Raw genomic sequence first — 12,309 nt, forward strand, 5'->3', positions numbered from 1 at the left:
ATGCATGACTAAAATTATTTTAGTGTTGAACTCCTTCGATTAGTTATTCTTCAAACTTTGAACCCCTTAAATGGAATCCTGGCTCCGCCTGTATAAGGTTAGAGCACAGAGGGAGACAAACAATAGGCAACAAATGAAACCCAACGTAGAGCTTAGTAGGATGTGTTGTGTGGAGGGGTTTATGGTGGGGTTTTTATTAGCTAAAGCATGCATGGGGTGTGTGTACCCACCACCCCTCGTGCGTTCTATCTATTGATGGCTGCTTACTACCTTCCCTGCACCCCACCCCCTACCCCCTACCCCCTACCCCCAACTCATCAATTATCATCATCATTAATAGCATGCTTCCAAAACAGAACCTCTTAGACACAACACTCTATTTGTGATCTCCTTTTTTTCTCATTTCCTTTCAGTAGTGGGAGTCTCATGGATTGGGTTGTCTTGTCATTCCAAGTGAAGGCTTGGGCTTTTTACTTTAATTTAACTAAAAAATTATTCTTTTTCTTTTCTTGCTGGGAAGAAATTCCTTTTTTTTTTTCTTTCACCATCAATTAAATGTGTAAAAAGTAGAGAAGGAGATTAGAGTTTAAGTTCCAACCAAGACGAAAACCGTTAGTCTTTTTTCTTTTAATATGGTAAAGTTTTATTAGTCAGAGTTACCTGATATCAAGACGGATGTAATATAAATAGATTCAACTGAATCCAGTATTATTTAAATCATGCATGGATATATTGAGTGTGTGAAGTTATTAAAATTATAATAAGATTGAATTCATATGAAGTTTTGAACCAATCACCGTTGAGCTGATTTTTCATACGGTCACACTCAGCTAATAGTTATTATCTCAGAACGTTACCTGCATTTTGTTTTATTCCAATCTTTCAGCACACAAATAATTTTCTGAGATCATAACTATCAATTGAATGACCATTTGAAAAATCAACTCCGTGGCCTCTACTTGGCAAATATGCTGGTGCAATGGGCTCAAATATTATCGTTATATAAAAAAAAATGTTCTCTTTTTTTTCCTTTATTACATCTTTCTTTTTGAGATTGGGAGAAAGGAGAATGTGGGAGACACCCAAAACATAAGAAGCTTAAATACAGTTGACATAACATCTTTTAAGTACCCCACAATGGGGTCACCTTTTAAAAATTCACTCTTCTTTTTAGCTATATTTATACCTCCCTAACTCTAAGCACCTAAACATCCATCACAACTCAACTCAATTCCATCCCATTTCTCTCTTTACATCAACTAATTATCCCTAATATTACTTCATATATTCCTTTTTTTTTCCATTTGTTTCTCTCCAATGGCAGATACTAGTGGTTCAGCCACTTCTAAGAGAATAATGGGGTTTGCCATGCCTGAAAAAATGCAACTTCACTTGGCCATGTTGGCCTTGCAATTTGGTTATGCTGGTTTCCATGTTGTCTCTAGAGCTGCCCTTAATATGGGCATTAGCAAGATTGTTTTCCCAGTTTATAGGAACATTCTTGCTTTTCTTCTACTTGTTCCCTTTGCCTACTTTCTCGAAAAGTACGTCACCATACAACTTTTGTTAAAATTTCTGACTCTGCCACTGCTCAGATCACGACATGAAAGTAACAACTAATGTTTTATTTGTTTTGTTTTTTCAGGAAAGACAGGCCACCACTTACTTGGAATTTTATCATTCAGTTCTTCCTCCTAGCAGTTGTTGGGTACGTAGGACACTACCACGATCTCATAACAATTTACAAAGATTAAAAAACAATTACTAGTACTAAAAGAAAAAGAAAAAAAAAACTCATAATATGAAAACCTAAAATACTTAACATTTTTTTTCTTCCTTGTAGAATTACTGCTAACCAAGGATTCTACTTGTTGGGGTTGGACAATACTTCCCCTACTTTTGCTTCTGCCATACAAAATTCTGTCCCTGCCATTACATTTCTCATGGCTGCACTACTCAGGCAAGTCCTTTCTCTATACACTATCAAGTGCCAACACAAAAATAAATATTACACTATCAGGTCATTTCCGCGATAAATTGAATCACTAACCCGAAAAATTAAGCATGTTACCTACTACTACTTCAACATATTATATATCGTGACATTATAAAAATTCTTTATACTGGCAGCATGTAATATTGATTCTTTAAATCTAAATTCATCGACTTTTATGATGAAACTATTTCAGGATTGAAACAGTGAGACTAAACAGGAAAGATGGCATAGCAAAAGTGTGTGGAACATTATTGTGTGTGGCTGGAGCATCAGTGATTACATTATACAAAGGTCCAACAATTTACAGCCCAAATCCACCCCTACAAAGGACTTCACCTATGTTACTTGCATTAGGTGATGCCAATGGTAAAAACTGGACCTTAGGTTGCATTTACTTGATTGGACATTGCTTGTCATGGGCCGGGTGGCTCGTGTTACAAGCCCCGATCCTCAAGAAGTACCCGGCCAGGCTATCGGTCACATCCTACCAGTGTTTCTTTGGGATCATACAGTTCCTTATTATAGCTGCATTTTGTGAGAGAGATCCTCAGGCTTGGCTTGTTCACTCTGGTGCTGAACTGTTCAGTGTTTTCTATGCTGTGAGTATTTTTCAGTTACTTTGATTAGTCCTATTTGTGTCTGGATATTGTCTCTCTTTGTGGGGTCCTGGAGGGTGTATACCAAGACTTTACTCCTCGTTTGTATCAGAGAGGTTGTTTAATTTCTAATAGATTCCAAGTTCAAGAAAATTGTTTTAAAAATAAAAACAAGTTTGAAATATCTTTTTTAGCTTTAATTCAAAAAAAGCGAAAAAACAATACTATCTCTGTGTGTGTGACTAGGGATGAATTAAATTCTTTTAGAAAGAACTTTCGACACACCACAAATGAACACCTTTAGAAACTTCGGATAACATGTCATGAAGATTTTATGACTTAAAAGTTATATTTATAAGGGTAAAGTAGAAAATTTAAGGTTAACTAGATTTAAATATCTCTAAAGGTTTCAAATCTTTTCTGAAGAAACAAAAAGGGAAAAGAGTTTTATTTAAAATGTGTTGTCTCCTTTTCATTTTATGTGATGATCTTTGACTAAAGTTTTTTTCAAGAAAAAGATTTTTGAAATTTGTGATTTAAAAGAAATCACATATATTTGTCCTAAAAATCCTAGTAGAATGAAAAAAAGTAAATGTTAAATTGCTTTTGAATGCAAAAAGATATCACTCTCTTTGAAATAAATTAAAACGATAAATTTATCACATAAATTGAAACAAATGCAAACTTAATACGATATGATAAGAGTACATATGAAATTTACTAAAATGAAAGTAAAATTAAAGTTGAAATCATGACTTGGTGGAAAAAAGTAGTATCATTGAAGGCTATTTGTGAGACATTAATGTGTATGAAGCAACAGCAGACCAGAATACCTATCTTAAATTCCAATTGAAAAGATCATGTGACATGATAAGGTGATTAGTCAACGTAAACAATTGGACCTTTGCAATATTTTTCCCTACACACTTATTCTCTTGTAGTTATGCAATACGACAACAATATAATCAGATGGACATATGGTTAGTTATAGATAGTGAAATGACAGCAAAATTTTGTGTATTAATTCCTATTTTCTATCATTTTATTTTATTTATTTATTTATATAGTAAGAAAATAAAGAATCGAAATTCGCTATTAATTGATTTATAATTATACAGGGAATTGTGGCATCAGGGATAGCATTCGCTGTACAGATATGGTGCATTGACAGAGGGGGTCCAGTTTTTGTTGCTGTTTATCAACCTGTTCAGACTCTTGTTGTTGCTCTTATGGCTTCCGTCGCGTTGGGCGAGCAATTCTATCTGGGCGGGTATATTATACTCATCTTATTTCGTGTTACACTGTTAGCGTATATAACTTAAATTATTATATTTTTTTGCATATGTTACATCTTTTTGACCAGTTGATTTCCAACGAAATTCATGAAACCATCTGAACAACGATCATAACTTCTTAATATATTTTAAAATTTCTGACTTTATCACTGAACGAGCTAGACTAAAAGGAATAAGATAAAATAAAGAGGAAGAGTTTGTTACTTTTTGAATCTTCTTGGTTGTACTAAAGCTACAATTTCCTCAATTATGCATATGTGAAAAGACCCCACAATGTACAATCCTTCAGCCCATGCTATTGCATGTAGTTAGATACATTGATCATGGATATATCTATATGTGTCAACTTTTTTTTTGTTTCTCAAGAATCATCCAAGTACTTCCAAACAAATCTTTGTAGGTCCATCGTAACTACACTAATATTGCCATTCGCACCGCTATCCATCAAATAATTGCATATATATATAATCAATACATGTAACACGTTAAGATAATACTTATACTGTCAGACTGTCAGTCAGTCAGTGTATATAAGTTAAATTAATTTTGCAGGATCATCGGAGCGGTGTTGATCATAGCAGGATTGTACTTCGTGCTATGGGGGAAAAATGAAGAATCCAAATTTGCAAAGGTTGCTGCTGTTGCAATTCAATCCCCAGTTGATCATAACAGGCCAACAAGCCACATCAAGTCCTCTTTGGCCCAGCCACTACTTGCTTCTTCAACTGATCAAAATGCTTGAGAAAAAAAATTAAAGTTTGCTGGAAATCAGAAGGAAAAAAAATTATCTGCTATCCTTCATATTTATAAAGAAGAAGAAAAAAAAAAGCTTTGGTGTGTCTATGTTGTTGCTTTTTAGTGTAGGTTTTGTTCCCCTTTTTTTTTCAGTAGCAATCAAAGGGATGTGATGATTACTATTTTTGAAGTTGGGTCTAAGCATGCAAATTGAATCCCAAGTTGGATTTTGTATGTTTAATTAGTCTTATGTTCTAATCTATGAATGAAAAAAACGACGAAAAGAGTATGATTTTGCTTTTTATCATTGCAAATTAGTGGACCCCTTTTATTTTGCAAAATGATAATTACATATGTCTAAGGAAGTAGTGGAAGCAAGCAAGTCGATTTTTAACATAACATCATGACCAAATATTTTTGTTATAATGTGAGTGGCATGGAATATTTTGTAACGTACCAAAATGATCACTGCATCAGATTTTTTGTTATATCAATTGGTGGCACAATGAATTGGAACTAATTATCTAAAGTCCATAGACTATGTGACAAAATTTAAGACCTTGTAATGTAGAATGAATGATTTTTTTTTTTTTTTTTGGTAACTTTCTTCTTGGAAATGAAGGATAAATGACAGTTTAAGTATCTAAGATTATATTCCTAAAATTCGAAAGGTCAATAAAGAGGAGAGAAATTTCAGTCATATCTATTCTTATTTCACATTTTAATCCACATAAAAGAATACATTATCTTATAACTTAAATCTAAGTATTATTTAGTATTGCCCACTAAATATTGCATTATTAGAAAAGAATTTTTCTCATAAGGTCAATTAAATACTTGTTCCAACACTATCAATCAAATTACCTCTAGCTAGCCTTCTTCTACCCTTCATTTACTATTAAATCCACCATTATTTCTTTTTTTTTTTTTTAAAAAACAAAAATGCAGACACGTGCAATCACCCAAAGTAAGTATCTAGAGGATAAAAATAAAATTAATTAGCAGATCCCTAGATGTTGACATAATTAAAGAGTTTACCAAAAAAAAAAAAAAGACATGATTAAAGAGTGCCAAATTTAATCATACATGATGCAGTGGTTGTGCATTTTTCAAAAGTATATAGTATATCAAATTGCATGCTTTTTCCTTTATTAATGATTTGAATGGCATCCAGTGACATTTCCCTGTGCTTTTTCATTAATATAATTTCTTTTCGATTCCCTTTGGTTTCATTATTATGCCTCCCATTTACAATGGTATTAATTTACTTAAAGCCTCAGAAAACACTTTTTTTCCCTCATAGGTATACTTTTAGCAAGTCACAGAGTACTGCAATATACCAAGTCTATCGGCGGACTCAGAAATATATATTACTATCTTTAACGTCATTTAAAATTAAAAAGAAGTACTCAAACATAATTAAAAAAAAAAAGCTGATGTAGTCAAGACTCGAACTCGGATCGCACACTTGCACTTAAGGGCCTGGGCACACTAATTAGATGCCCAATACAACACATTTGTTTGAGTGGTCCTTTTAAAATATATAACAGTTCTTCAATTTATATTCATAAATCTAAAGATTTTTTTTCGATTCTGACCGGTATTGACCGGGATTCGATTCCCTGGATGCGCAACTCTTTTGCTACAAATCTTTTGAAGGGGAACCTTGGAGTAACTGGTAAGGTTGCTGCCATGTGACCAGGAAATCACGGGTTCAAGCCTTGAAAACAACCTCCGATAGAAATATAACGTAAACCTTGCGTACAATACACTCTTATGGTGGGACCCTTTCCAGACCCTACGCATAGCAAAAATTTTAATGCACCAACTGCCCTTTTATAGAGATTTTTTTTTTTAGATTAATTAACAGATGTTCGTGCACTTCCTCCAAATAGGGTAGGTCCTCCATTTTGTCCAAAAAAAAAATGAAAACGACTAACTAGTAAAGTAAAAGCATATTGAAAGTTTTATTTTAAGTCATAGGCCTAATTTAATCTCAGTAAGTGGATACCCTACTTAAATATAAAAAATCATGCTGAACATGATCACATTGTGCTTTTTATTTTACAAAGTTAGAGTTCATACTTGTTTAAATTTCTTTTTTGAAAAAGACATTTTCCCACTACGGGAAATACACTAGGACCAGTGAAAAAGATTTATTTATTGGAAAAATTGGTTAATTAAATATGATCTCGACGCCCTTTAATGGAAATGTTTGATAACTTGATTTATGTGAATACGTCACTAAGTCACGTTCGTTTATTTATTTAATTAATTTAATGAAGTAAGAAGAGAGTGAAAGAGAAAGTAGTGACCACTATTAAAAAGGGAACAAAGAAGTGGATCAAAAGTATCACTAGAAGCAGAGTCAGAATTTTCATTAAGGGATGATTTAACAGTACACACGAATTAGCCGAAAAGATTTCAACATCTATTAAATATACATAAAAAATAATTTTAATCATATATAATTACAATATAATTTTCGCCAAAGAAGATTCGGATAAACCCCCTTCATTGTATGCTAGCTCCTCACTGATTACGCATTCAATCTCACTAAAGACGATACATCACAGGCGAATTCAAAACTTAAATAGCACAAATATCACTATTTTTAATGTAAACTTAAATAAAAGTTAATAACGGATCGGATATCATCCTTTATTAATATATCTATTTTGAAAATAATTAGCTATTTATACATCTAGCTAAGAAATTTATATTCTTTTTAAAGATTTCTTAACTTATATCGATCAATATTAAGAAGATTTTTTAAACTCGGACCACAAAATATTTCCCCTTTGAAATTAAATTTGACAATCTAGCTAACTAGGAAAATCTACTGCAGGAGTTTATTCTTTACAAATACTATTGCCCTCTCACTTTTTGTCTAGTTTGTGTCAAAAGTGAGAACAAATTAAAGGAGCTACCAAAAATAAATAAAACATTATGTCTGATCAAGTAAGAGGTGTCTTTGACCTATATATGATCCAACTCAACTTTGAACCACTAAAAAGAAGTGGAATTGGAGATTTAGCAATGTCCGATTCATTTTGTTTCTATCCGGTATTCGAATTAGAGCTCGATTATATTCAGATTGTGTGTTGCGGAGGGCATTTTGGAGGCAACACTCCCAACATGATTTTTTTCCCATATTCAGAGCTTGGACCTTAAATCTATAATTAAAATTAGGGAGACTCCAACCATTCCACCACGACTCATGTTGATCTTTTCAATTTCAAATATTAAGGGATAAGTATTCTAGGACTTTATTTTTGTGGACTTCTAATTTATCGATTCAAATGAAATTCTGAAACTTTTTTTACGTTATCATTTTAGTTTTTTTTTTTTTTTTTCAATTTACAAGTCCCACATTTTAAGAAGTCGATATAAAATTCCTTAAACATATTCACATCGGTCATTTTGTGTTTGTCCCCCATTTATATTGTTCTATTATCATCTCTATTCAGAATGAACAACAGAAGTTCATGTAAACCACTTTTTTTTTTTGTTTTTCCATTCAGTGTCAGAAATTCACATTGAATTGTGATTAATTTGGATTCACGTCAGATAGGGTTCATTCGGGGTAGCATTTCCTACCAATAATTTTTCTATACTCAGACTCGAACTCGAGATTTTTGATTAAGGAGGAGCAGGCGAGCAACTCCATCTACTGCACCACATCCTTTGGTGGTAATTCATGTAAACCTCGACTGGATTCTTCAAATTGAAAATGGAAAAATTACCTAAATAAAAAAGTTAAGTTTCTAAACTATTAAAAATCCCCCACTTCTAAAACATTACTTAAATCCCAACATATACTACTTTTTAGTAAATTTGAGATACAAGTTAAAACCACCTACTAAGAAGCCGATTCTTTACAAAAAATTAGCCCATTTCTCCTCTCTGTACGCCGTAATTTCAGTTGTGGTTTCTATCCAATTTCTCCATCTAATTCAAAACTTTGAATTAAGGTAATTTCCCGCCCCTAAAATCAGCTTCAATTTCTTTTAATCCTTTTTTACGTTTTTTTTTTTTTTAAAAATTTTGCGCCTAAGTTTACAAAGTGAAATTTCAGTATTTTGATTGAAAAATTTCTTCGATTATCCCTTTTTTAGGTTTCATTGTTTTGAATTAACATTATGAATAGAGATTCGGGACCTTCTTTTAGTCATGAGTTTTCTCAATTAGAAAGTATCAAAGAATATCAAGAAGTTGTAAACTTCGTTCCTGAAAGTTTTGACTATAAATTTCTTGGTTTTGATGAAAATAGATCCAAGCATAGAAACGATCCCCAATCTATGAAGAAATTGTGGCAAAAGCATGCCAAGAAGGACAAGAAAAAAAAAGTGATTCTAAGAAAAGAGGATCCAATTGTTCTGCAAGTAAAGCTCCCGCCAAGAGAAGACTTTTCGAAGCAATTTTCAGAGATGAGCTTCCTAAGGTAAGTGAATGTTCAGATCTGTTGAATATTAGGTCGAGATACATATTTTGACTTGGATGATTGTAGACACGTAATTTCGTCCCTCCCTGATATCGTTTTACCCATTTTTACCTTATCCTACCGTGTACCCTCACCCATGTAATTACATTCCACAAAAATACAAAAAATAACTCTCAACAAAATCCCTAACAAACTTTTATTCTTTTTAACATCCTAGCAACCCTTTCAATTAAAAGAAGACACATTACCCATACCCTTACCCCCAACACCCCATACCCACGTGACCCCCTCATATTTCTTGTCCACAAAGGCAAAAAGGGATAAACATTAGAAAGGGGCCCCATCTCCATTATAGATACACAGAAAAGGGATCACCAAGGAGAAGAAAGACAATTAGCAACACACTAAACATATACGAGAGCCTTCATCATCATCTCATCTTCTCCAATTTGAGACTCCACTGGAAAATTCCATTAAAACACACAAGACACACACTCACTACACTACATCATTCACACACATACACAGTGAGATCGAGAACGGACACAAGGGAGAGGAGGGAGTAAAAGGGGGAACCCATTTTCTTTTCTTTTCTTTTTCACGATCGATGCAGAGGGGAAGAAAGGGCACCATTTTTAATTCCTTATTCAACACATTGCACACCGGCGGAACCAGCAAAATCAGCAAAAACATAAGAAAAATGACTCCCTAAATTCATCTGATTTTTTTTCGATCTTCGGGGGGAGATCTCGCTGGGATACATTGGTTTCCCGGAATTCGATCAGTTTTGCCGGCGTCAAATCTCGTCGGAGCTCTGGTTACGTTGTTTTCTACGGTTTCTTTTGCTGGAAATTTTGGTTTTTGGTATCCGTTGTTCTTCGTGGATTTGTCCTGTTTGGGTTACACTTCAGTGGTCGGTCTTGGCTATTCATCATTTCCGTTCGTAAATCTATTTTTGTTCGAATTACAATTGAGGTTATCGCATTTTTGGACTATTTTCTTCATTGATTCAGAGTGTCGAGAGTTAGTTAGTATTCTTCGAGGTTTGTGGAATGACTCCCATCTTTCTTCTTAAGTCAATCGAAATAATACATCGATTTTGAAAGCGGCATTGAGGTCCAATTCTATCTTCTCTCCCTTTTAATTTTTATGCAATTATGAGTGATTGGTGTGTTTGGCATGCTTGACTTTTCGGTTGTTTGTTTAATGTTGTATTTGGAGGTGAAAGTTTGATTGATGAATTGCATATAGAATTGGTTTAATCATGCGGTTAAAAATAGATTTGGAGAGTGGGAATTGAGAAATTGATAAAAGGGGTGAATTTAGATCTTTTTGGTTTATTGTTATTTCATTTAAATAAGCATGAATGTTGCTAGAACGTGATAGAATTATGACATGTTGAAATGGATAGGCAAATAGTAGGTTTGGGTAGGCAAATTTAGAACTCGTGGAATGTTGAATGTTCAAAATGTATGTTGACTGGCTCGATTTTATGGTTTTTTTGGATTAATTTATTCATTTGGCCGGGGAATGACCCGAGGTTTTATGTACTTATTCACCGGAGAATGCCCCGAGGCATCTTGTACTCGGAGGACATTCGCGATGAAGGTCCGAGGCGTCGGGTAGAGCATTAGTTTAGGATTAGTTTAGAATAGGATTTACATTTCCGCATTTATTTTATTTTGGACTGTATAATTGGACTGAACACTAAATTTTGAATTTGTTTTGTTTTTGTATGTTTGGTTGGTTTTTGTGTTTTTTGTGTGGTTTATACATTTGTAATGTCAAATTAGCCGATACACTCCATCAAGCAACCGTGGTTGAACCACGAGATCGAGGGGTACCTAACACCTTCCCCTCGGTCAACAGAATTCCTTAGTTGGAATCTCTGTTCACGGATCAGTTATAGAGTCAAAACCATTTTGAAAAGGATTTCAAAGGTGACTTGGAACACCAGATTATGCCAAGTGACGACTCTGAGTTTTGAATATACAAAGTCCTTTTCGAAACAAATTTTTATTTTTTGTCACTTTAATAATAAAAACCCTTTCAAACTACAATACAATCTTTTTGGTGTAAACAAAGGGAGTGTGACAGCGCTGGCGACTCCACTGGGGAATTTTTCAGAATTTGAGCTATTTTTTTTAGTTGTATCGGCTTTGTTTGACATTATGGGTGTATAGACATTGTTCGTGTTGTTGTTTATCATTGTTGAGTGCCTACGTGCTACATGTTTACAGTTTTCTTTTATGTGTTACTGCTTTATATCTAGCATCATGTGCATAACCCGAATCATTCTTTCTGCAACCAGTCCTGGAGTGCACATCGTGCACACAAACTCTAGTTGAGTCGCCTTTATTTTAGGAGGGGGAGCCATCGGACGTATGGAGTGGGTGGAAAGCAAAGCAGTCACTATCGACCATATGCTCCCCTGAACAGCCTTAATAGTAAACCCCAACGTAGGTCAGCCTTTAGGTCATGCTTATCTGCATCATATTAAGACCTAGTGAGACCCATTGGTCTATTGTAGGAGACTCACTTCTGAAGCATCCCTACTTGCTAAATGTTGCATCTTTGAGGCTAACGTGGTCATTTGATTGACCAATTTTGGGAAAGCATGTGTTAGAAGTAATGTGTGTAAAAAAAAAAGGAAAAAGAAAGAAAAAGTGAGTCGAAAAGCAAAAAGAATTTCATAGTTTTTAGAGTTCTTTATGGCTTTTGTTTTTTACAATCCAAAAATTCAAAAAGAGTTTTTTTCCTTTCGCACTCATTTTCTCAAAAACATCAAAAAAGACTTTCCTTTTGTTCTTTTACCATGCATTCATAATTCAAAAAATTTAATTTTTTTTTTAATTGGAGCTTTTTATAAAGAAGGGAAAAAAATGCCAAAAAAAAAGGTAGAAGTTTTGTACATTTCATATAACGAAAATACCCAAAAAGATTTTTTTTCTTTCATAATTGTTGGTGTTAGCTTTATGAGAAGTATCAAATTGAAAAACTCAAAAAGATTTTATTGACATCTTTTATCGTCTGTTTGTAACCGCATCTATTAGGTCCAGTCTTAGTTTGTTCTTTAATCCTTAATTGTTCAATCTGAACGAACTACGCATACCTGATTCCCACACCTTTGGGCGAGATACGTAGGCAACCCTCGGTGGGTTCGGTAATTTTTATTTTTGGCCTTTGTCTTAGTCTTAGCCTAGGTTTTTCTCTCCGCAATCTAGTGTTGTTAGTTGTCCTAGC

At 33.8% G+C, this 12,309-nt stretch overlaps 1 protein-coding gene across 1 annotated transcript; it reads left to right on the plus strand.

Moving 5' to 3' along the window:
* The first annotated feature begins 1,041 nt into the window (after positions 1–1,041).
* LOC107866941 (protein WALLS ARE THIN 1) lies at positions 1,042–4,936 on the plus strand. The gene is made up of 6 exons (XM_016712988.2): positions 1,042–1,544; positions 1,646–1,708; positions 1,844–1,960; positions 2,190–2,595; positions 3,711–3,862; positions 4,440–4,936. The coding sequence occupies exons 1-6, from the start codon at positions 1,318–1,320 to the stop codon at positions 4,627–4,629; spliced, it is 1,155 nt and encodes a 384-aa protein (XP_016568474.1). The 5' UTR covers positions 1,042–1,317; the 3' UTR covers positions 4,630–4,936.
* The last annotated feature ends 7,373 nt before the right edge of the window (positions 4,937–12,309 follow it).

Source organism: Capsicum annuum, chromosome 4, assembly GCF_002878395.1.
Source record: "Capsicum annuum cultivar UCD-10X-F1 chromosome 4, UCD10Xv1.1, whole genome shotgun sequence".
NCBI classification, from domain to species: Eukaryota; Viridiplantae; Streptophyta; class Magnoliopsida; order Solanales; family Solanaceae; genus Capsicum; species Capsicum annuum.

Bases quoted from the DNA above. Each gene is read 5' to 3' on its own strand.
- LOC107866941 (XM_016712988.2), top strand. From the start codon at position 1,318: ATGGCAGATACTAGTGGTTCAGCCACTTCTAAGAGAATAATGGGGTTT. The intron at 2,596-3,710 runs GTGAGTATTTTT...ATAATTATACAG, and splicing joins TGTTCAGTGTTTTCTATGCT to GGAATTGTGGCATCAGGGAT. The intron at 3,863-4,439 runs GTATATTATACT...TTAATTTTGCAG, and splicing joins GAGCAATTCTATCTGGGCGG to GATCATCGGAGCGGTGTTGA.